The 26102-nt window shown below is 25.4% G+C and overlaps 1 protein-coding gene across 4 annotated transcripts in view; it reads right to left on the bottom strand.

Moving 5' to 3' along the window:
* The window catches only part of LOC127276638 (gamma-aminobutyric acid type B receptor subunit 2), a 225943-nt gene that overhangs the window by 93504 nt on the left and 106337 nt on the right, over positions 1-26102 (bottom strand). For all 4 annotated transcript variants that reach the window (XM_051297219.1, XM_051297227.1, XM_051297236.1 and 1 more), the window contains 5 exons: positions 24504-24821; positions 18965-19069; positions 14968-15033; positions 9752-9955; positions 2280-2504 (listed from right to left, as the gene is read on the bottom strand). In XM_051297219.1, coding sequence (XP_051153176.1) covers positions 2280-2504; positions 9752-9955; positions 14968-15033; positions 18965-19069; positions 24504-24821 — 918 coding nt within the window. The remainder of the gene's footprint in view (positions 1-2279; positions 2505-9751; positions 9956-14967; positions 15034-18964; positions 19070-24503; positions 24822-26102) is intronic.

Raw genomic sequence — 26102 nt, 5'->3', positions numbered from 1 at the left:
TTATTATTATAATGTAGACTTTCATTTACTTTCGAGAAATTTAATGATTTTACTATATATATATATATACAGAAAACAAAAATCAAAGTTTTATTTTCACCTAGAATTAGTGTTAAAATCACACCAATTTTTTTTTTCTGTTCAATATGGAAAATATTCATGCGTCGTTTTTTCTATTTATATATTTTTTAGATACCTATATTTCTTTAGTAATTTTTCAGTTGTATACACAAAAAAAACCTGGGATCATAATTTGAGTAGCGTACGCTACTAAATTTGCAACGCATTAAATAGAAAACTCCTCATTTCAATTTGAAACTACGTTAAAATGTATCAAAATGAAACAACCAAGATTCATTTTGAAAATAAAAAAAAGGGAAAAATATATTGTCGAATAACGAATAATTTTTCACAAATTTTTTTTCTAATCTTTAGAAATTCGATTTATCATAAAATTAAAATTTCAAAAGTTCAAATTATCAAAAGATAGAATTATTGTTAAAAATTCAAATGTCTAACCCAAGCAAAAATTTCTGTCAAACGCCGATATTGACAACAGGTGCAATCATGCACCAATACTGGCTGTCCGACAGTTTGCTTACCAGTATTGGTTCAGTACAGATATGGATTAAATTCTGTACTGTGCCAATACTGCAAGCCAATACTGGCATGCCAGTATTTTCCAATACTGTGCCAGTATTATTGAGACAGTAATGGCAAACCAGTACTCGGTCAGTATTAAATCAATACCGAATGCCAGTATCCAGAAAAATTATCAAAATTATCAAAATGATTTGTCATTTTTGGTCCTGTGAAAAATAATTTTCGACGTTGAGCGTCGACGCCAACTTCATAGACGTAAAAATTGTGTATTTTTGTTGGTTAGAAATTAAATTTACATACATATTTTTTTAAAATTATTTTAATACTTCTTTTTCGATTACTGCAATGCGTTCGTTAACGAAATTATGAAATTTAAATTTAATATTAAAACTTTTTAATAAAACAAATACATAATTAATGAAGTTCTCAAATTATTTTTCTTACACTGAAAAAATATATTTGAATCAAAATGTAACTGACATTCTATTTATATTGAACCTTTTATTCGGTTAATATTATCTAATTAGTTGACATTCAGGCAAGGTTGCAGAAGATTTTACTTATGTGAATTCTCTTGAAATATTAAAAGTTAACCTAAATTTCTAAAAGTTAAAATTACCAAAAGATCGAGTTTAAAAGTTCGAATTTTTATTTAATTGAATTTACAATTGTTCGAATTATTAAAAGATAAAAAATAGTATATTATGTGGCAAGCACGTAAAGTAGTACTTTTTATGTGAGGCTGTAATTTTCAGTACGAGCTGTCGTTAGTGCGACGTAGGTGAGACGAAGGCGAGCCAAGTCGAACCGAAGTCGCACAGACAGCGAGTATTGAAATCATCCGAACCTAAAAATTACTACGTGCGAGCCACATACGCTATTTTTTTCGCAGTTGGCCCAAACTGCCTTAAAAAGTGCTACTTTATCTGCCCAAAACAGGCACAAAAAAGACACTTTTTCATGTCAGTGGCAAAAAAAAGACTTTCCTCATGTGAGACTACTTTCTATGCTTTATTTATCCATAATGGATTCTATTTGAGCGTAAAATTCAAAATCAATAGGATTTAGAATATTTAAATTTTGTGCACGAATAGAATTCATTTTAGCTATATAAATCATAGAAAGTAAACTCGCATAAGTAAAAAAATTTCGATCTTTTGATAATTCGAACAATTGGAAATTCGAAGTTTTAGAATTTTGATTTTTTGGTATTTTTTGGCATGAAAAATGACTAAAATTTATTTGTTATAGAATTTTTTTAATAGATTTTCAGTAGATAGAATTTTCTTCCAAAAAATAATTTTGAACAAATAAAAATTCGCCTAAAAGAAAATTCTATTTAATGAAATTCTATTAAATAAAAATTCTAACAAATTAATTTTTGACATTATTCATGTGTCTCGAAAATTCTTACTTTTAGAAATTTTATTTTTTTTCGAATTCGAACATTTGATTTTCTGATAATATTTAGTGCCCTTTGTATAGTCCAAATTATCAAATTTACACCAAGTATCATGTTTAAATAATTTAAAATAAAAATTTTATTCATTAAATAATAATAATAATAATAATAATAATAATAGTAAAAATAATAAATGTCGATGGGTATAAAATAGCCCATGGAATGGTATAATTACCCCGGTTAGCGTTATATAAAAAAATTTGCTTATAATTACCGAAACTCCATTGAAATGCAAGTCCTTCATTTGTCCAAGAAGATAGTATGCCAAGTCTTGTCTCTTATGAGAATATTGAGAAAAACTGACATTTTTCTTGTTTAAAAATGCTTCAGATTTATTCATAGCTACAGCCACTGCCCAAACAGCATCGTAAGTTTGGGCTGCGTATTGTGACACTGTGACACCTCGTTTTGCTAATTCTGCTGTAAATTCTGAACTTGTCTGGAAAAAAGGAAAATTTTATTATAATGTAACCATCACATTGTCACGTCACTGTAAATAAATAAATAATTATTATATTAATAAACTAGAAATATTCCAATGATAAATTAAATAAATGTTCCATTAAAACTAAAATTATAATTTATAAACATAAATAATATTATTAGCAAATCTTATGTATTATAATAACAAATTATAATTCTAAATCATTGTTAACTAAAATTTTCTGGACAACTCAAAAATAATTATAACAATCGCGATTGTTATGTACCAGAGTATTAATATTTTCCCAACAAATTTATTTTTTAAAAAATGGTTAATTTGAGAAATATTTAATGTGGCAATACAATTTTCAGTTCACTGAAAAAAATGTTTGATTAGAATAAAGAAAATTTAGTTGGTCCAACAAAATAATTTTATTGGTATTTAAGAAAATCAAACTATTTGTTTGAGTCAATCAAAAAATTTGGTTGAGTGTTTTTTGTTGGCCTAATCAAATGTTTGGTTGAGATAACTCTACGACTTTGTTTCAGTCAACCAAAATTTGGTTACATAAACCAAAATTGCCTAACAAAACAATTTTGTTGCAAACACAAAATCTTTTTTTTTCAGTGTTATTTCCCAAAATATGCAATTTTTTTTTTTTTTTGACAAAATATTAATATACTTTGGCACATTACACCGTATCCTTATACTCTATTTTTGAGTTCTTTAAAAATTTTTTAGCTCAATATATCAAGTATTTTTTTAAGAAAACTTACGGAATCACAAAAATTACATGACGTTAATTTATTTTACTAAATATATTTTTAAAAATATTTTTAAAAAATTTTCTAAATCAAATTCATTGTACAAGATAAAGGATAATCATTGATTTTAGAGGCAATTTATTTGTAGCAATAAATGGTTTGACTGAAATGAAACGTCCAGTTTGAAAGCGATATCTTATTTGTAGCAATGGGCGGTAAATTCGTCTTTGTTGGAAATCGGCTGTCAAGTTGAATTGCGGATTGAAGTGCTTGTGTTTAAAAGAAAATTGCAATATTCTGGTAGAAAAAAAAAATAAATAAAAAAACAGAGCTCTATAAATTTTGTCATTCACTACTATTATTTGAGATTTTGGAATTCGTTTTACAGAGACATGTTCCCTCATTAGCCTAATTGGGCGCAGTATTTCACTATGCGGAAAATGGCCCTCGGCATTTTTCGTCGTCGTCGTCACCGCCGCCACCGTTTCTTTCGAGCTTTAATCGCGCCAAGTGGCGATGGTTTCATATCCCTTATAGCAATACCGACATTATCAACAATGCACCACTGTCAAGACTATATATGTGCTTGGCCGACGTTACTGTTCTAATTTCTCTCTGAGAGGATTCCCTTTGTACTTCCCAACGACAACGATACATATATTCAGAAATCGTTGAAATTCGAAACAATCTCGAGAAAACTGGGCCATAAATGGTACATATTTTAAGATTACTATAATATACAATGACACTTAACAAAAAAATATAAACAATTGAGAAACTGAAATATATTATACAGGGAAAATAATTATTAGAAAATAGATAACAGTAACGTCACATCTAACTTGAAATTTTCTAAAAATTTCTAAACTACTATTATAAATGATAATTAATTTAAACAAAATAACACAATTTTCGCACACAATAGACGTTCCTTATTATTATATTTTAAACAACTTTACAAAATTTTACATTAATCAATTTAATATTATAAGGGTAAAGTTCCCGACAAAATTAAATTGTGGACCTAACAATCACACGATGTTAAGATCATTTATGGTTTAATACTAAATATATAACTTTTCACCAAACAAATTATGGTCAGTACTCTAATTTTAATAGACTTGCGCTCAACAATGTTCATTTGTCGAAAATTAAATTAATTAATGAATTTTTAATTAATTAAATTTAAATAATAGAAGCATTTCATATGAGAATACGGGGTGTCATGTCTCGGATTTTTCTCAAAATTTGGTAAATTGTAGTGATAGTGGTGCTAAATAAGTGTACAAATTTTTAATTTAAAATTTGTAATATTTTTCGAGATATTTACAATAACAAATTTGAGCAATATTTTTTTAATTTACTTATAACTCTTTTTTCCTACTAAAAATAGAGAAAAATGTTGTAAATGTTGTTTTTTAAACAATTTGTTTAAAAAATAAAATTTGTTTATAACTTTTAAACATGTTCTCCCTCAATTAGAAGCGCGAAAAAAATCATAAATATTGTTTAAGTCATAATAAATTGATGGTTAAATTTTTGAGATGGCATTATTTTTTGTTTTCGAGATATTAATTAATTAACTAACAAAAGTTAATAAAAAATAAAATATTTTACGAACAAATAAAATTAGAGTAATTTTAAAAACGCCATTAGAATGCTTACACGGAAAAAATTAATTCAGTATATTTTATAAAACTGTGACGGAGTAGCGGATACAGCTCTTTTCTTAACAGAGTTTTGTAAAATGTGATGGATATTTTCGAATAAACTACAGAAATTTCATTGTTTACACTGAATATTTCTGAAGTTTATCCTGAATATTTTGTGACATTTTACAACACTCAGTTTCGTAAAGAGCTGTATCCGCTACTCCGTGATAGTTCTGTAAAATCTACTGAATTAATTTTTTCCGTGTATCAAAATCCGCATCCAACGAACCCTATATGAACTATTTCTAATAAACGGGTGTTAAATTAATAATTAATAATAAAAATTATTTAAATAATTAATATTATTTGAAAAAATGAAGATAAATCGTCAATTCTTTTTTTATTTGGAAGATCATCTAATTCTGTGTCAAAAAAGGAATATTAAGTATTACCAAGAATCAAAAATTAATTATAAAATGTTATTTAGAAAAAGACTGAAAAATACCATGCCGAGTAGGTAGACAGCCTCCTTCAACTTGTATCGTGGGGTGCTGAAACATCGATTTTCAATGTTTCAACATGTTTAAAAGTTATAAACAAATTTTATTTTCGAAACAAATTGTTTAAAAATTAATATTTTTTTTTTTTAAAATAATTTTTTTCTAAAAGTTTAAGGTCTTTTGCGAAAAAAAACATATACAACATTTTTCATGACCCCGTATTCTCATATGAAATGCCTCAATAATTCTCATTGGTACAAAAAGGCTACAATGAAAAAATTAATTCATTAAATTTTACAGAACTATCACGGAGTAGCGGTTACAGCTCCTTACGAAACTGAGTGTTGTAAAATGTCAGGAATTTTCAGGATGAACTCCAGAAATATTATGTATAACCCAAGCAAAAATTTACAACCGGCGCAGTGTTGCGCCAGTACTGGCAATTACTGACAAGTACTGACCGCCAATATTAAATTAAATTCAATTTTCAATTTTCACCCCTTCGGGAATTTTTTTTTTTATTTTATTTTCATTGGAAAGCTGAGGTTTTTTCCCATGAGCTATGTAAATACGAAAGTGGGACAACAATAATTTTATGAGAAACATAATATTTAATTAGGCGGTGCCTACCTAAATCCTCAAAGATGATCTCCAGGTTTACCCCTTATCGGCACCGCCTACTTTAATATTCTATTTCTCACAAAATTATTGTTGTCCCATTTTCATATTTACATAGCTCATGGGAAAAAACCTCAGCTTTCCAATGAAAATAAAAAAGAAAAAAAAAATACCCGAAGGGGTGAAAATCGAAAAATAAGGGTTGATTTTGAAAAAAAGGGGTCAAAATTTTTTTTTTTTAAATTTCGTATACATTTTTGAAAAATACGTGAAAAATGCATTAAAATTCATTATAGATAAATTAAAATCCATTAACTTTTGTCATAGTTATACGGATTTGAAAATGACAATGTTACCCTTAACGTCAAAACTTCAACCCCCTCTACTTTCTACAAATATTTTTTTAATGAGTTTATATTTTAGGGATTTATTACTATCCATATAGGACAACAATTTACCAAAGTATGAAGCCAATCCCAGAACATTGACTTTTTGGGCTGGGGCGATTGAAAAAGAATCTCTCATATATACCTATACACCGATATATGTACGTATAGTAAATTCACAAAACGATTTTATTTTCACAAGCCGTAATATGTATTTTTATTATTGTTTAACGTTGTACTTTTGCCTGCTCGAATGTTACTTTATACAACGTGATACGTTATTGTAAATTTTTTGCCTCATATAAAGTACAACGTTAAACAATATAATAAAAATAAATTAATTTTTCCACTATAATTTTGTTTCAACCTTTTAAAAAAATGTATGCTATATTGTTTTAAGGTCATGTGATTTCACATGTAAATATTCTCCGTAGGTTTTCTCATAAAATACTTTATAGATTGAGCTAAAATTTTGTTGAAGAGTCAAAAATATTTTAAGGATTCATTGTCATATATCCCGGACCAAATTAATATTTTGTCAAAAAGTTGCATCTTTGAGGAAAATTTAATATTATAGCACAGAAAAAACCTGGTTTAAATAACCAAAATCGTTTAATCGTCTTTCTGCATTATACTAACTTCTGAAGAGGAGAGTCTTGATTACTACGCCACAAGTGAGCCGTTGGTTAACTAAAGTCTCTAAAGTTTATCGACAACTAATATATCGCCTTTTGATTCGTGTAGCGGGTAAAGGAGATGTTTAGTCCAATCCAATCATTCTACAGGTTAGGTTAGGTCACTCTATTTTGAGCAAGAACTATATCAGTCGAATTTAAATTGCAATTAAATATATTCAAATAATATATATTTTTCTTTTATTTCAGAATTAGAACAAATGTGCTTATTGAAAACACAAAAATGTAAAAAAAAAAAATAAAAATCATTATATCGTTCGACATGTTATAAAACTGATTTTTGAATTAATTTTTCTCCAAATTAATATTTTTTATAACAAGAATTAAAATTAAGTGAATTTTTGCTATTTTTTTTAATACTTCAATAGTATTTATCTGATTTTGTTATTTCGTAAAGAATTAAATGGTATTTTTCTTTACTATACATATATTTATATAATCACTATACGACAAATATATCTAGAAATTGTAATTTACTGAAATAGGGCAATTAAATTTGCAAAGCAATTCAGCCTTCTGCTATAACCAATTCGATTGAATTGAAATCCGATTTCTTTTATTTCTGACCAGTTGACTCATTTTAATTAATTAATTTCATATATTATACGTATATATGGGACGCATGATTATTGATTATATTCTAAAAATCATAAGTTAGAATTTTCATTTTATGGAATTTCATTTGTCATAATTATTTTTGAGACGAATTTTTATTTGTTCGAATTAGTATTTTGCAGAATTTTCTTCAAAACGATTTTCTGTATTACAAAATTTTTATGTAATCGAAAATTCACTTTACAGAATTTTTATTTTTTCGAATTTTCATTTAACATAATAGGCATTTTAACCCGTTGTCTCTCGCTGATGCATATATGCGCAAAACCACCATTTTGAATTTTGAAAAACTGATGTCAGATTTGTAATCAGCAAACCTAAAAACTTTAGTATACCAAGTTTCATGAAAATCCGTTAAAATTTTTTTCAATACACTTTTGGCCCAAACAGTGGAAATCTTGTCGACAGCCAAGGGGTTAAAGAATTTTCATTGGGTAAAATTTCATTGCATTTTTATACTCAACTGAAAAATCATTTAACAGATTTTCTAATTGATAGAATTTTCATTTGTCCGAAATTGCAAATGGCCGAACAAATAATCGACAGAAAGATTTTGGCGCAATTTTTAAATCAACCAATCAAAAATTATCCATAAAATTGTAATTGGTTGATTTTAAAAATCGCGCCGAAATCTTTCTGTCGATTGCTTGTTCGGCTATTTGTAATTTCGGACAAATGAAAATTCTATCAATTAGAAATTCTGTTAAATGATTTTTCGGTTAAGTAAAAAATTCTCTAGTATGTAAAATCGGTTATATGGAAACGTAAAATAACATTTGTAATGTTTTTATTCTTATTTTTTCATGTTTATCTTTACTTATTGTTTACAAATTGTAAAGCTTCATGAGTTTAAAAAAGGAATGAACTCAAATTACAAAAAATAACGCTTTATTGTTCCAAATAACTTAATGAAATGATGAACAAAATTTATACAATTTAAGTATTATTTTTCTAATATCTTTGGCACAATTTTGCACTGAAATATCAATAAAATAAAATTTATTTATAAATTGTGTCAAATTCATCATTAATATGGGTGTCCAACCCTAACTAGAAGCATCATTTTCGAATTGTGCTAACCATAACCAAGACATGTGTCGCGATTCGATTTTTCACTTTTTTTCTTCTTAAATTATGTACCCCACAATACATTCAATAAGCTTACCTTGCCGAATTCTTGCTTTTTTTACACATTTTTTAGGTTTATTCACAAGTCAAACAAAACTTTTTTTGTCTCTTCGATTGCACCGAAGTCACAAGAGACGCTACTTTTGATTCTCCAAAAATGTAATGCCACAAAAAGTTAGGTTACACTACTAGAAGATTCGTCACGTATGCACACAGGTGGCGCTAGTGTTTTTATTTAAAAAAAGCCAAGTGTCCAACCCTGACACTATTCCCCTAATATAGAAAATCGGTTTGATGAAAATTCTGCAAAATACTAATTCGAAAAAATAAAAATTCGGCTCAAAAATAATTATGACAAATGAAATTTCATAAAATGAAAATTCTAACAAATGAGTTTTAGAACTTAATATACTATCCATTGTTATAAATTCCTACAAAATTGAAGTTTCAAAATTTATAATATCAAAATTAGAATCTTTCCTATACGCATAATAATATTTTCCCTAGAAATATGGGTTTTGCAGTGGTAATTTGTATATGAAACTTTTACATAAATGGAAAGTCAACGTACATTAAAACATATATAACCAAGCAAATTGGTTTCATTTACTGTATCTAATAAACGTACGTTAATTATTATACTGCGACACCCCAATTACTGTTTATTGTGGTATTAGATGAAAATTGAGATACAATTTACATAGTATCACTTATTTAAAAGTTTGTTGGAAATAATTTTACAGTGTATTATTCTCGCAATGAAAATTTCAAGTGACCTTATTTTAAAACAGATATAATATTTGCGAATATGAATAAAAAAAAAAGAGAATGAATATTAAATATACGAGATTTAAATATGAGATATTTAAATTATAATAGGTAAGAAGAAATTTTAAGTAATTACCAATCCTGAATGGCTAATATCGTCACTCAATATCGCTCCGTGGCTCTTTACAATAATGAGACCATCCAAGGTTTGTAATAGTTGAGATGGAGAACAGTTGTCTGGTCTGATGTGCCACCAATCGCCTGTCATTCCTGATAGGTCTATCGTGTCTCCTGGCAAGATCCAAGCGTAATCTCCTCCGTGCATACCCAATTTCCAAGCCTAGAATATTAGAATATATTCTCCATTGTATTATTTAAAAAATCTTTTTTTTTTTTTATAAATTATTTCATCTTATTTTTGTTGAGAAAATAAAAAAAATTATCTAAATATTCAAATATTATGTTTTGTTTAAAATTAATTTTAATTTAATTTTCCTATAGTTTATTACAGTATAAATCTAAAGTGCTATTAAATTAAAATAGAAATACATATTATAATACATTTTCAGATTAGATCATATATTGAACGATGCAACGGATTAATATGCAAATATCCGTGCGTAACCTATTATTAGAAATTACCGTCATGAAGATCCTGTTACTAAAATTTTTGTCACGTTAATTTTAATACAAATTGTATAGTTATAAGTATGGCAATTTTACTATAAATTTGTATTTAAAGACTTAAATTTTTTTTTGTAAGAATTTTTCTAGTTCTCTTTAAATTGTGTTTGTAACTGCGTGCTTGATAGTAAGGCAAAATTTATACAACACAAGATGACCTCTATGTGTACTTGCATATAGCCAATTATTATGCGTAACCTATACTCACTTGATTTAATATTCAAAATTGAGTATGAATATAATTTATTTGTAAAGTAAATTTGTCTTTTGAGAACTGCAATGCTGATGTAAAATAATATCAGTAGGGATATAAAGTGATATATGAGGCTGGTCATTAAAAACTAAATCGATTTTTTCTCTGTCTTAGTTGAGTATTAACCAATATGTGGATTTAAGAAATGTTTTAAATTAATAAATTTATATACAGTATTTCTAAAAAGTGACAGAAAATTCAGAAATATTAATAGCTGACAAGTGTAGGAGATGAAGGTGCCAGAGAAGAGTAATGATACGAAGGCGGTGGAGAAGTACACCTTTTATCTAGGTTTCCTGAAACATATACGTATAGGTATACATACATGTAGTTCCTGTGACTGACTCTTTGCCAGTATCGTCATTCTCCCCAACCTCTTAATCGTTTTTTTCCCCTCATTCTACTCACTTTAAGCATCATAATAGTTCTTTCACTCAGGTAAAGGTACTTCAGAGTCGTTTACGACCAAAGACTGAAAAATAGGACGTTTATGTCGGGTAAAAGAGCTGATTCCCAGTCCTACATTTTGGAACAAAACAATCGATTTCAGTAAGGTTTCATTGTTTTTTATTTTTTAAAAATAGACAATCTCATTTACTACATAGGTCTTAATTTTTATATTCACTGTGAACTTTTCATTATCTAGGAAAAATTATTTCCTTTACTATTTTTACTATAATAAATTTGAGATTATTAAATAAATAATATTTTTTTAAAGTAACATTAAATTAGGTATTAAAAATTATAAATATATTTAATAATATTAGTTAATTTTCAGAACTGAAAATAATTATCAGAGATAAACATCGTTATGGTATGTATTTCAATCTGTATGGTAAGCAATCTTCTGGCATCGTTATTAATCAATTTGTTTATCCGCTTATCGGTCAACCGATGGTCGATAGGTTACCGCAATTCCTGCCATTGTTTCACTTGATTTCACCGCTAAAGTGGTCAGACCTTTTGTGACAGAAAATCGAATTCGGACCAGGTTAATGAGACAGTCTCGCTTTACAAATGTCCCAATTTAACAAATCCAACTGTCGCTTTTGACAGAAAATTCCATTTTAATGTCATACTTTTACAATCTCTAATTCTTAATTATCATTTTTTTTTCTGAATTGTAAGTTGAATTTAATTTTAATTATTTGAAGCTTTAATCGAATTAAAAGTAATAATTATTATTAAATTTAATTTGCAATTTAAATTATTGAAATTTATCTCGCGACAATTATCAATTGTATAATGCTTTTAAAGGGGGCGCCTACATTAGAAAGTTGTAATTTTAATTAATTGGTGAATTTAATAAGTTTAATAATATAAAAATACTTTTTATTTTGATCTAATATTTTAGGAGCATATTTTCAGATATAATTGAACCTTCAGTTAAGAATGCTTCTAAAAAATCAATTTTTTTGATTCGATAAAGTAGGCGCCTCTTAATTTAACAATTTGAAAATGTGAAGACGAAAAAATAGTAGAATCTCGGTTTGAACTACTTTTGGAGTTAGTCCAATTATTTTTTTGATGATTTGTTTCAATTTTGATTTCTTCACAATCATCAATATTGATGTTTTTAATTATTTTAATTGATATGCGTTGTCTTTCTTAATGAGATCTTTTCTAAACCTAAACGTGTGATAAAATTTTGCCTTACTTTATCAATTCAAGCATTAATCAAGTAATTTTTACAATGACTGAATTCTTTAGTTTATAATCTGTGAGATACAGAGCGTAAACAATAAATTTTCGCATTGTGAAAGATTTTTTGTTTGACAATTTAATACAGTAACATTTCAATTTAGGGTAAAAGAGTAAATTATTTGAATTTTCAGTAAACAGTGTATTTAAATTTGTAAAACAGAAAATTAGTATGGTCCATATGAAATACTATTAGTGTTCCCGAACATTTACGAAAGGTTAAAAAAAAATTTTTTGGATTAATAGTATATTTAGATTAGGTGTTTCTGATCTTTATTTTTTGTAAATTTTTCATTGAAATTTAATATAAACCATACCATTTTTTGATACAATAAAAAAATAAAATAAACCCTATCCCGCGTTTCCTCTTATTCTGAAATGGTACCATATTAAACTTTGGTGTCGACTTTGGTATTAAAAATTCTAATGTTTGAAACACAAAGTCTCAAAGTACGGAGCGGAAAAAATAGTAGAATTCCGGTTTAAACAATTTTTGAGGGTACCGCAATTACCACTCTTATGATGTGTCCAAAATTGATTTCTTCCACAAGTCTCAAATATCGATATTGATGCCTTTAATTAAAAAAATTATAATTAATATGCCAATAAATAATAAAATTGTAATTAAATAATTTTTATAATAATGTGACTCTTATTCTCTACCCATATGTGACAAATCTTTGAATTCCTTTACAAAAAAAAAACAATTACTTCATAGAATGAAAATAAAATTACGTTTAAGTTTACAATTTTTTTTTGTGAAATTCTAGATTTTAATTTATAAATTTTTATAACTGGTATCTATTAGTTATCGTAAGTAAAAATTTGTGAAAGAAATGTTGTTAAAATTTTATTTATTAATAGTATCACACATTCTTTAAATATTATTGTCATGCAAATATTTGCCCTATCGTACGTTATCTTCCATTAAAATCAAATAATATTGCAAACAAATCAATCGATTTGTCTCACGTGAAGCCATTATGGTTGAAAGTGGCACTAATCCAATAGCTTTCGATATCTGGATATCAATGGGTATGGGTGATCGCTTAGTTATTGGATCGTGCATATCGTTTAGCGTGTGTGTAATTTCATTCTTTTTTTTATACCATGTTTTAGAGAAATTATGGTTTATTTGCTGTGAACTTTCACCAGCTGTAAATAATACTGCACGATAATAAATCCCTTAAGGGAATGAAATTTTTCATATATTTTATTAAATTTTCAACAATTAACCTGAGGCTATGCTAACATATATAAATTCATATTTAAAAAAAATTTATATTCCACATAATCATTAACGAAAATTCATATTTGATGAATATATATAGAATGAGATAAAAATGTTCAACCGTTTTTAAATTTTGCATAATTTTTGCAATATGAAAACTGTTTCTCTCCTTTTTTTTAAGAGATAAACTTTCCTTGTCAATAAACATCACAGTGGGTTTCCGTGATTCTCACCATAAAACTAAATTTTGGTATTTTGTAATTTTATTTATTCTCGAGTGTGTATGTGTGAAGAGAGAAAATGAAATCTATTCCTTGGATACTTGAAAAATTCAATTACAGATGAAAAGTATTTAAATTCATTGACTGCATACTTCAATCAAAATCAACAGAAAGCACAACAATACCAAAAAAAAAAAAAAAAAAAAAAAAAAAAAAAAAAAAAAAAAAAAAAAACTAAAACAGAAAAAGGAAAAGTCAGCAAACCGCGATAGATGAAACAAGAGATGTAATTATATTTGACCCAGTTAAAATCAACATTTTGCAGATAATAAATAAAAACACTGAAATATTTTTGCTTTTTTGCATACTTTGACTTCGCAGTTATTAATTAATGCAATCTTTCGCAAATATTAATTCCAAAGGGATTGAAAAATTGTTCCATCAATAAAAAAAAAAGGGAAATATACTCAAATGTAATTGAGATGATATTAAATTTCAATTAATTTTTTACAATATTTGACTGTTCTCCTTTTCGCTACAGTGAACAATCTTTGAATCATCTCATACTATTATATCATCTTAGACGGATGATTTAGGTACAAGATAGTTGCATTTGACGTAATATATAATTGTAACTAATTATTTGCTGATTAATTTAAATAATAAATTTGTGATTTTTATATTAAATTTATTTTAAAAAAATTTATATTTTTATTTATTTTAACTTTGGAGAAACTGCTATTTATGAGATACTCAACCATCTGTCTCTGGTATTCATTGGTCCACTTAAATTTACTACCTGCATTGGACAGGTAGCACACATGGAGCACACTGGACCAGTGGTAATAATATTAAAACCATAAAATCAAAATCTCCCCTATGTATGTGTGTGTATGTGTCAATATGTGCTCATTACGTAATAAATTATAGGAGACGTTAATACAAATTATAAATCATAATATTTGACGCAACTTATTTTAAACTGACATTTAGTGCAATTATTCATTTAACAGGAATTTATCTCCTATACATTTTCACATTATTCTATATTTTCATATATTCAATATTACATATATATGTTAATAATTAAAATGTAGGCAATTTTATTTTTCTATGTAGAAAAAATAAATTCCCTCATTTCAATTATTTTGCATATTTTTTTTTTTTTTCTTAAAATCACTGGTTCTTGCAATATTTAATCAGTTAATTTAGTAACTCAAAACTTTGGAAACTAATTACAGAGTATTATGAATTCAACTCACCTCGCAAAAAACGTGCGGCGCTAACCTAGGCGAAAAACTTCCAATGATTATTCTCGTATCCAAGTCCTGCAAGTAAATTAAAAAGTTTCTTTACAATTTATGATAAATAAAAAACTACTTTATGATTGTTGAGTAATTTTGAGTAATTGGTATAAAATGCTACATTTTGATGGTATGTTGGAATTTCTTATAATTACATTATTATTAAAAGTAGAATATAATTTATATTTTCCCTACTGTCCTTTCTTCTATTAATTTTTTTTTTTATTAATATGTAAAAATTTATAATAAATATTTTGTTATTAATTTAATTTTTTAAATTAATTATTTAATAAATAACAAAAATAAAACTACAATTAACTTTAGAATCGAGAAAAACTTTTCTAATCATTGATCATATAAATGTTGTGGCCACTTTTATCCAACTCTAATAGACCAATAGAAGCTCGAGATCCTTTTTAAAAAGGTTCGACTCTTTCAAACTGCCAAATTGATGCTATTTTTTTTGTTTATAAAGATTAGAGCTGTCCCCAGAGCTATTACATTTTGTAGGATCCATCTACTTTTCGAGGATAAGGTTTAATGACCAGCATCGTGTCATTTTCTAATTGATCGGATTATCGTCGTCTTAGTGACGTAATCTCCGTGCTCTCTTCTCCTAATCTTTGCGAAATATTTAGTACCGTCAAGTACCCCACTTATCTCATTACTCACGTGCTCTTTTCTATCTCCATTTCACGTCGAATGATTCTCGGAAAATTCCAATTGGAAATTTCGATCGGAAATTCTGATTAGAAAATTTGTCAAAATTCCAATTGAAATTTCCATAAATTTTTACATTCTCATTTAGTAAGAATGTATTACTTTGTTTTTACAAAATAAAGTAAATTTTTTTTTTTAGATTTAAATCTCGAAATTTCTTTTAAATCGGATTCAAATAATCGGTTACTTGGCTAATTTACTTGAACCGAATAATTTTTATTTGAAATAAATTGTATTTATATTGAATCGTACCTTTCACCCGGAAAAAGTCAAATTTATTTTTGAGCTTCATTTTTTTTGGGTCAAAAATTTTTTTTTCGAATATGCATATTACCAATCGAAAGACCATCGAAAAAGCTATCGAAACTGATATAAATAAACAAATTCTATGTTAATATTTAAGAGAAAAAAAATACATATGATGTATTCCGCACGCCAAATTCTCTCCGATTTTTTTTGAAACTTTTTTTTCTTTTAGTACTAATTGAGACTAGCTTTCATGATTTTTTTCCAATTTTTTTAGCAAGCCATTTTCGAGATATGGATTTTTCAAAATTTCAGAATTTTAATGAATTTTAATTTTTGAATACTCATAACTTCCTTAAAAATGCATTAATTTTAAAAGTTTTTTTTTAAATATACATGAGCCAAAAGTTTTGAACGTTCAAATGATCGAATTTTTTTTTGCAATTTTTTTAAGTATGAATTTTATTACAAAATATTATTTTAAATATCTAAAAAGAAATTATTAATTATTGTTTAATTTACTGTTTTATTTTACATTGCCATCATAATTTTTAATAATTTATACCTAGATTGAAAAAAAATATTTCCTTCATTTGAATGTTCTGAACTTTTGGCTCATAAATAAACATTTTTACAAATATCGCATAAGGTAAAAGCACCAGTACCTGGACAAAGCAAAAATTGGAACCAGCAGATGGACAGTAGCAAAAAGAAATTAAAATATCCCTCAAATTAAGTAAAAAAAAATTTGAGATACTATTTAGATAATTAGCTTTTAGGCAAAATAAAATAGGAGTAAAAAAAATGTATAAAACAATTTTTCTAAAAACGCTGTCCACGTTAACCTGTCGCTTATAAATATATGTGTACGTCCGCATGAAAAGGGACCACTTTAGTTTCTTTCATAAGGGCGATATTTGCATTAATGTTCACGCAAAAATAATCGTTATTGTAATCGACAAAGTGGTCCCTTTTCGTGCGGACGTACACATATATTATATATCGTACCCAATAGTTGGACAATGATTAAATTCAATTAACAAGTCAAATAATTAATTTATTTACTTTAATTACATTTTAATTACGTTAATTAGTTTACCAATTAATCAAAATAAATAAATTAATTACAATTTAATAATTAATTACTCTGAATTCTGTCTGAATTGACTGTCCAAGTTAACCTAGCGCTTTATATGTTGTACCCGAATAGTTGGACAAAGATTTAATTCAATTAACTCAATCAGTTTAATTAATTTAATTAATATAATTAGTTTAATTATATTTTTTAATATTTTAATTTAATTAAAACATCTATTATTAATAATTTTGTCTAATTAGTATTTTTTAAAGGTAAATAAAACTAAAATACAAATATTAAATCAATTATATTGAATTATCTTAGTACAAAACACAAATAAATTTGAGACCCCTTCAATAGCGTCCAGGTACTGGTGCTTTTACCTTATTTGACTCACCTTTTTTTTTAACAAAACCTTAAAATCCATAAAAGGAAAAACTACACGGAGAGAAATTTCTTACTGTTTTCGTATGAAAACGACTTACTAATTTAGTAAAACAACTGCTACGGCGTTAGTAGCATAAAATTTATACCAAAACTACTCTTGGGCATACTAAAATAGTTCGAGTTGTTCTGGAGACATAAAGTGTCGTTGATTCTTCTATATTCGTAGCAACTTAATGGCTCTATTTCACGAATGACGAGTGAATATAGTTCCCCTCTCTGCCGTGCGAGATTCGTTCGAGGCACATACGAATATCGCGTCAACGTTGAGCGAGTAACTTACAAGTGCTTACAAGCTGTATAGTAAGCGAATTTACTGTTTTGAGGTTAGAAGAATACATGACCATGTAAATTTACAATATTTTTTTACAGTATATGTTTACAGTATATGTACTTTATCTACAATAAAGTATATATCAATATGAAATTATAAACAATATATAAAAATAATAATATACAATTATAATCGAAATCAATCAATAATCCTAATCTCTACGCGGTAAATTTTAAGCAAAACATTTGAACCTAATAAAAATATTTTCCTTTCCATAAAAATTACATTTTTCTTTTTATGTGTATATTTTCTGAAAATTTAGAATTTTAGCGTTTTTTAATATACTGCTTTATTATTATTAGTTATTTTTTAATTTAAAAAATAGGTAATTATTTAAATTTATATATATTTTTTTGATGTAAGAAATTTATTACTTTATAAACAATTTTTAATTATATATATAATATTTATAGGTCTACACTGGACACAGACGACTAATTGAAATATCGCTCCACGTTAACGCTATATTAGTATGTCCCTTGAACGAATCTCGCACGGCAGAAAGGGGAACTATATTCACTCGTCATTCATGAAATAGAGCCATAAAGTTGCTACTAATAACGTTAATACCGTGATCTTTTAACGCTTGAGAATTTTCGGAACTATTTTAGGATAACTTTAAGCGTTTTTGTTAAGAAAATGGACATACCAAAATCGCTAGTATAGTATTGGAGCGTTTAAAGTAAGAAATTTCTCTCCGTGTAGCCAGGGTTTCACTAGCACGTTTCTCGCCGGGACGCCGGTTACTGAAAATGTTTGCCTAACCTAACCAGTAGAACGCGCGCGCGCACACACCAGCTATCGTCGACTGCTGCGCCGTGGCGCGAAAACAATTCAAATTCAAATTTGCGTTTCAAACAAAAAAACTCTAAATAAATAACCTTTTCATCGAGAATTGAATAATAATATAATTAATTGAAACATATAATTCTCGACTATTCTAAACAAGCTAATTAATAATTATCTATAATAAAAAAATTGTAGGTAATATATCAAAAAGAGGAATCTTTTTTTCAAAACGAAAAATAATTTTTTTTTCAGTGTTGAAGAATTCGGAAAAATTTTTGAATTATTACATTCCTATTATTCTATAAATATAATATCAGAAATGGCTATTATCTTACATATCATACCTTGAGGGTTCGCAGCTGTTCCTTATAATCATTTTCAGCGAACGTGATGGTCGCGGTGCACGTGATGTTTGCCTGTTCCAATTCTGTGACCAGATCGTTCACAGCCTGTAACAAAACGAGATCAGAATATATACAAAAGAGAGAGAGAGAGAGAGGAAGATGTGCACACAAGTTTCGAAAAAGCATAATTCCTATTCGAATAGAATCCAACTGGTGGCTTTATTCAGAGCCAACCTCAGTGACCTTTCCGCACTTGTAAAGGAGGACATGCTAAATTCTCCAAAGGGAATGCAAAGCATTTTCGCTGGTTAGGTTAGTAAGCAGTTCCTATCAAATGGCAAATGTGCATTCCTAAGCTTCTGGAAATTGGAGATTTGTTTTATTTTTATATTTTCTTTCATAAAAAAATTATAGTCTATTATTTTCTTTATATAAATAATAATAAACAAAAATTCTTCATTCATAAATTAAATATTATAAAAATATTTTTCTAGACTTTACATTGTAAATAAATTTGTGAAAATTATGACACAATATTAACAAAACTTTAAAATAAGATAATATTATTCATTGATCCAATAGAATTGTATATTAAACAATAATTTTATATCAAAATTATATAGACGTACTGTTTTCGTGTTTATCATAAAGTTTTTTACATTAAATTAAATATCGATTTGTTTCATAGATAGAGTAGAATTTCAAAATGAATATGATTTAATTAGGTAATAATTAGACAATGAACATATTGATCATTTGTAATTAATATGTAGTATAAATAATTTTTAAATTTAAATACTATATTAATATAGATTATTTTGAAATTATTTAAATAATTTTTTATTATTGTTACTCTCTAAATATAAATTAGTTAAAAATAGCTAAATGTTAGTAAAATATTGACTAACTTTTGCTTCCTCTCCTCACGAGGAAGCTTTGTATTCGTGACGATTTTCGATTTTTTAAAAATGGGTTATATGGGCTTATTTTTATCTAGAATGCATATATTTGAAGTTTTAAACAAATATCCGGATGTATATGTGTGTGTGTATGCCACAAAATATTGTGTACAAATTATCTCTAATACACTTCGATGGATTGTCCTGAAATTTTATAGGCTTATTACAGTCATCAATAAAATCAGACACAAGAATTTCCAAAAATATCCAAATAATTTTTTTTTATGTTACTTTTTCAAAAATTCGAAAATACGTTTTTTAACCAAAAATTTTTTTTACACTGTAAATATAATTTTTTTTCCAAAAAACTGATTTCCAGCATTAAAACAAATTGATTAATCTATATAAAGTCTATATTTTACTTAAAATCTATAAATTATATCATTTTTTAATGATATTTTTTTTTATGATATAAGTGTATCATGATGAGGAAGCTAAATGGTCATGAATTGAACACCTTGTTGCTTCAGCAAATAGTAAAAAAATAATTAATTATTAGTAAAAAGTAATTCATTTTCAGTGGAAAAATAACTGAAAACTGAATTTAACTAATAATTCGTTATTTTTAACTAAAAGATTAGTAAATAGAAATATGACTATTTAAATTAGTAACTGACTTTTTACTATCAAATTAGTTATGTTTAACTAGTTTAAATTTAAAAATTAGTGTAAAAAATTGTTTCCAAAAAAATAATCTTACTTTATGTAAATAATAATAATAATAATTAGAACAAGAAGAAAGGAATATATATTGAAAAATTAAATAAAAAATAAAAACAAAAATAACTATTTAATTAACTTTTTTATGAAACTGTATAGCGCGATGGGTATATACATTCCTGTCTGACAATTCATTGATCATAACTACTGAATTTACCAACGAGCTGTGAGAAAACTTTTATTGAACTCTCTAAATCTGAATTAGTAAAAATGTTTACTAATTTGAATTAGTGACTCACTTTTTGCTTCTGAATTAGTAAAATTTTACTAAATTATTAGTAACTTTTACTATCAATTAGTAAAATTTAACTAATTCAGAAGAAAAAAGTGAGTCACTAATTCAAATTAGTAAACATTTTTACTAATTCAGATTTAGAGAGAACAGAAGAACTGAAAATTTTTGAATACAAAAATAATTTTTTTTAAATTTAATTTAAAATTTTTATCAATTCTTAAAAATTTATTTATAACTAGCGATGTATTCCTCGCTCGCTAACGCTCGCTCGGTTAAAATTGTACTTATTGTTGTTTACTTATTGTAGTTTGTGTATATTATATATATAATTTATGTTTTAAATTAATATCTTATTAATATTGTATAAAATTTATCTTAAAATTGAAAAAAGATGTTACATAAAAATAGTTTGTAAGATTTTCTAAAAGCATATATGCAAAGTATTTTGATTTATTTGAAAATAATTGAAAATAGATTTTTCAAGGACGGTGTCGAGGTCACGGGGTCGGTGTCGTTTTTCGAAATTTGTTAACTTAATATAATAGAAAATGTTTCGTTTTAAATTAAGAAATGTTAAAATTATTAAGTTAAAAACATTTGATTTTAATGACACTTAAAATTAGACACAATATTATAGGTTACTAACTAAAAATTGAAAAAACAACAATAAATAATAAAAAATAATAATAAAAAATTGAAAAAATCAAAAAATTCTTTAAAAATTGCAAAATAACCCTTTTTCGGGATGAAATTGCAAAATAATCCTTTTTCGAGTTAAAATTGAAAAAAGATGTTACATAAAAATAGTTTGTAAGAATTTCTAAAAGCATATATGCAAAGTATTTTGATTTATTTGAAAATAATTGAAAATAGATTTTTCAAGGACGGTGTCGAGGTCACGGGGTCGGTGTCGTTTTTCGAAATTTGTTAACTTAATATAATAGAAGATTTTCAAAATTAAAAAATTTTTTTTTATAAAATTAAAAAATAAAAATTTTTAAAAACGTTATAACGCACAAAATATTAATGGGTTCTAATTGAAAATTTCTTAATTTAATGAATATTTACATTTAAAGTGTATAATAAATTATAAAAAGTTAAAATTCTTTTTTTAAGATTCAAATAAATGCTAAATTAATTTTATATTATTTTTACTATATACTTTAATTTGACATTTCATATTGACTTAAAATAAATTAAAAGAGTAAAGAAAATTAGGTTACAAAACCAAAGGAAAGAAGAATTGCGAACTAATGAATGTATTTTATTACGTTCCGTTTGTTGCAAGTTCTTTTAATCGTTTATCTTTTTCTGTGATTTAATGCAAAAAATGCGAGATAAATTTCAAATTCAAATATTTTCATCAATTTACAAAAATAATATATAATATTATTTTTAACTTTTAGTATACCATAACTGCCATAATTTTTTTCAAATACAAAAAAAATATATTTTTTTATTTTCCATAAAGATTTTGAAAAAAATTGTTTCAGTAAAAAAAAATTTGAATGAAAATCTCACGTGGAGTGCCCCATATAATAAATGTAAGAATAAAATGGCACGCATGATTAAGTTCTAAATATCAATTGTTGGAATTTTATTTTAATAAAATTTCATTAGATATAATTTTTATTAATTTCAATTTTTTTTTGTTCGAATTATTATTTTGGAGAATTTTCATTAAGCCGATTTTCTTACATAATTTTTATATAACCGAAAATTCACTTCACAGAATTTTTATTTGTTTTCGTTTTCATTTGTCATATTTTTTATTTGTTTTCATTTTCATTTGTCATATATTTTATTTGCTCGAATTTTCATTTAAAATAATAGCCATTAAACTGAAATTTTATTAGGTAGAATTTAATTGCATAGAATTGTCTATTGTCCGAAATTATGTTAAATAAAAACTCGAACAAATGATAATTCTGTGAAGTGAATTTTCGGTTATATAAAAATTCTGTAATACAGAAAATCGGTTTAATGAAAATTCTACAAAATAATAATTCAAACAAATAAAATTGAAATTAATAAAAATTATATCTAATGAAATTTTATTAAAATAAAATTCCAACTTATTGATATTTAGAACTTAATCATGCGTCGCGAATCAATTGCATTAAAATTATTTATAAAATAGTTCCCTTTATAGAGTTACAGGCCTCGGATCAACTTTAAGGCACAAAAAAAAATCGATTTAGTCGATTTATATTCCAAAAAAGTAGATTTTTTTTATTTTAACAAAATTTAATTGGTTAATAAATATTTTACTTTAAATAACTAATGTTATTAGATATTAAATTCATTTTATTAATTCTATAATGAGAATAATTCTACAAAAATATTATCAAGAAAATTTATTTCGAATATTTCAGAAACGAACTAATTGTAAGACAAATTTTCAAAATTTTATTTAAATAGGACAAATTTCTAAAAAAATTTCTTAAAATTCCAATTTTATAATTTTTTCAAGTCTGATTTAAGCAATTTATTCGAATTAAAAATTTTGTCATAGTTTTTAGTTTTGATGGTCAATAAAATTTCAGACAGTACTTAATCAATTTTTACAGATTTTTAAATAAAAATTTTTTTTAAATATTAATTTTGCAAGAGTTAAAAGTTAAAATTTTTCAAAATAATTAAATTTCAAAAGATTTTGTTAACATTCAGACAATAATTCAATTTTATAGAACTAAAAATAATTTATCAAATAATTTTAGATAACATTCTTTAAAAGTAATTAAATTTCTAAAGATTTACAATTTAGATTTTTGAAATTAATTGAATATCAAGTGATTTTTAATTAAAAATTGATAATTTCTGTTACTAAAAAATTTATTAGAAATTGCAGACAAAAATACAATAATTTGAAAACTTTTTAAGTGAAAAATGCTTTCAGATAGTTGAATTTTCGAAGAATATTATAAAAATCAATTTAAATAATTGAATTTCAAGAGAGTTATTATTGAAATTATTAAAATTGGAAAAACTTTTAGATGAAAAATTTTAGAAATAATTAAATTTTAGAAGCTTTTAAATTGAAATTATTGAAAATAATTAGATTTCAAAAGATTTTGATAAATTTCAGACAATTATTATAATAAGAGAAATTTCTAGTGATTTCTGTTGATGAAGAATTTATTAGAAATTACATACAAAAATTGAATTCCAAAAGTTTTTAATTGAAAAATGCTTTTAGATAATTGAATTTTTGAAGAATATTATAAAAATCATTAAAAACAATTGAAATTTTTGCAAATAATTAAATTTCAAATGATTTTGATTTAAAAACTTTTGATAATTTTTTTTTTGAAATTGTACAATTGCATATATTAAATTTCATAAACATTTTAATTGAAAAATAATTATTAAAATAATGGAATTTGTGAAGAATTTCATTAAAATTATTAAAAATAATTTATTTATTGAAGAAGTTTAATTCAAAATTTATTAAATAATTGAAATAAAGAAAATCTGAAGAAGATCTGCATTATATACTGAAAAAACGTATTTTATTAAAAAATTTAAAAAAAAGTCAAAAAAGTCGTATAATCCGAGGCCTGGAGTTATCTAAATTGTGTATATTATTTATGTAATAATTTTTTTTTTTTTTGGTTATACTTACTAAAGCATACATATCTCCATTTTGTGAAAAAGCGGAAACTGTGTCCCAGCCAAAATGTTTGATGAGAGCTATTCTTGCAGAATTATGACTCGAGTCGGGAGCAACGGTTCGTATGAAAAGTGGAAATTCTGTCGGATCTGAGAGAGCAGGTGTCGTTGACCCAAAAGAAACTTGAACGACGTTCCAATAGGGAACAATTTTTGCCAAGGTTTCAGAGACTTCCGAACATGCCGTACCAAGAAGAAGGGGCATCAAACTATTTTTGTTTGAGGAGTAAATTGCATGAAAAAAACGATCAACCGCTACACCAGGATCACACTGAAACATAAAAATATGAAACAATCTTTTATTGATATATTCCAGAAATACAAATAAAAAAAAAAAAAATAAACATTTTGACAATATTTTAATATTTGCTTTTTGTTTCAAATTTGATTTAATTTTATTAATTAATAAATAATTTTATTTAATTTTAAATTCTGTTTTACTTTTTTTTTTATTAAATTATATTCGGTATTTTAAAGACCTAACTTGACATAACCTGTTTAATCTCAAATCGAGGATTAGGGATTACTGAAAAGTTTATTTCTTTTTGATTATATTGCAGTAATTTAGAATGTTTTAGAATACAAAATTTTTTTTTGTTTCTTGCCCTAAAAAACAATATCTTTTATGATTTAAAAATTATTTAATTTTATTTTTTCCTACATTTTTTTTTATAATTTCTTATTTTTACTAACAATTGTACAAAAAGGCATTGCTCGTATACATTTAAGTAAATTTTTTGTTGTTTCCGATAAAATTTTTAGTCTAACTTTATATTATATGGATCTAAGCTATCAAAACGAAAGATTTATTTCTAAAGTTGTAAACTCATATCTTTTGAAGTTTTCGAGTTTATCAAAAGGTTACATAAAAAATAGACCGAAAATTCAATTTCCGTCTTAAAAAAAAATATATATATATATATATATATATATTTATGCTTGTAGTGGCTGTAAAAATCACTGACTTTTTGTGCTTCACATATTTGCCATACGTATGTACTTGAATATTATTTCTTTTCAGATTGACGATAAATTCAATTTCCATTAACTATATATACAAATACATACATTTTCTTATAATATACTTCAAGCAATAATTTGGTTTTTTCATATATATTTTACATTATTTACTAAAGCATTAATAATTGGATTATAAGAAATAATAATTATCGTCATAATTAATTAATATAAAATTTCCTCTGAAATGAAAGTAGAATAAAATTAAAATGAATCACAGTTTCATGAATTTCTTTCTTTTTTTTTTTAATGAATTTAAAAATTATATTCTTTCCTCTCTTACATAAGAATAATCACTAATTGGATTTATTCCGTTCGCAGCGCTTGTAATAATCTATTCAATAATAATATAAAATGCATGTTGCTTACTAGGTGATTGAATAATAAATTATTATTGTAAGCAGTAAATTATATTACCTGATGTTAACTTGTAAAAAATGAAAAAAAAAAAAAATGAAAAAATAAATTGAAAGGTTAAATGCTGCGAATGATTGTAGAGAATAAATTTTTAAAGGGCATCACGAGGCAAAACATT

Source organism: Leptopilina boulardi, unplaced genomic scaffold (assembly GCF_019393585.1).
Source record: "Leptopilina boulardi isolate dan_hultmark-lab unplaced genomic scaffold, ZJU_Lbou_2.1 LbouV2_103, whole genome shotgun sequence".
Lineage (NCBI taxonomy): Eukaryota > Metazoa > Arthropoda > Insecta > Hymenoptera > Figitidae > Leptopilina > Leptopilina boulardi.
This window is presented reverse-complemented; position numbering and strand designations above follow the sequence as displayed.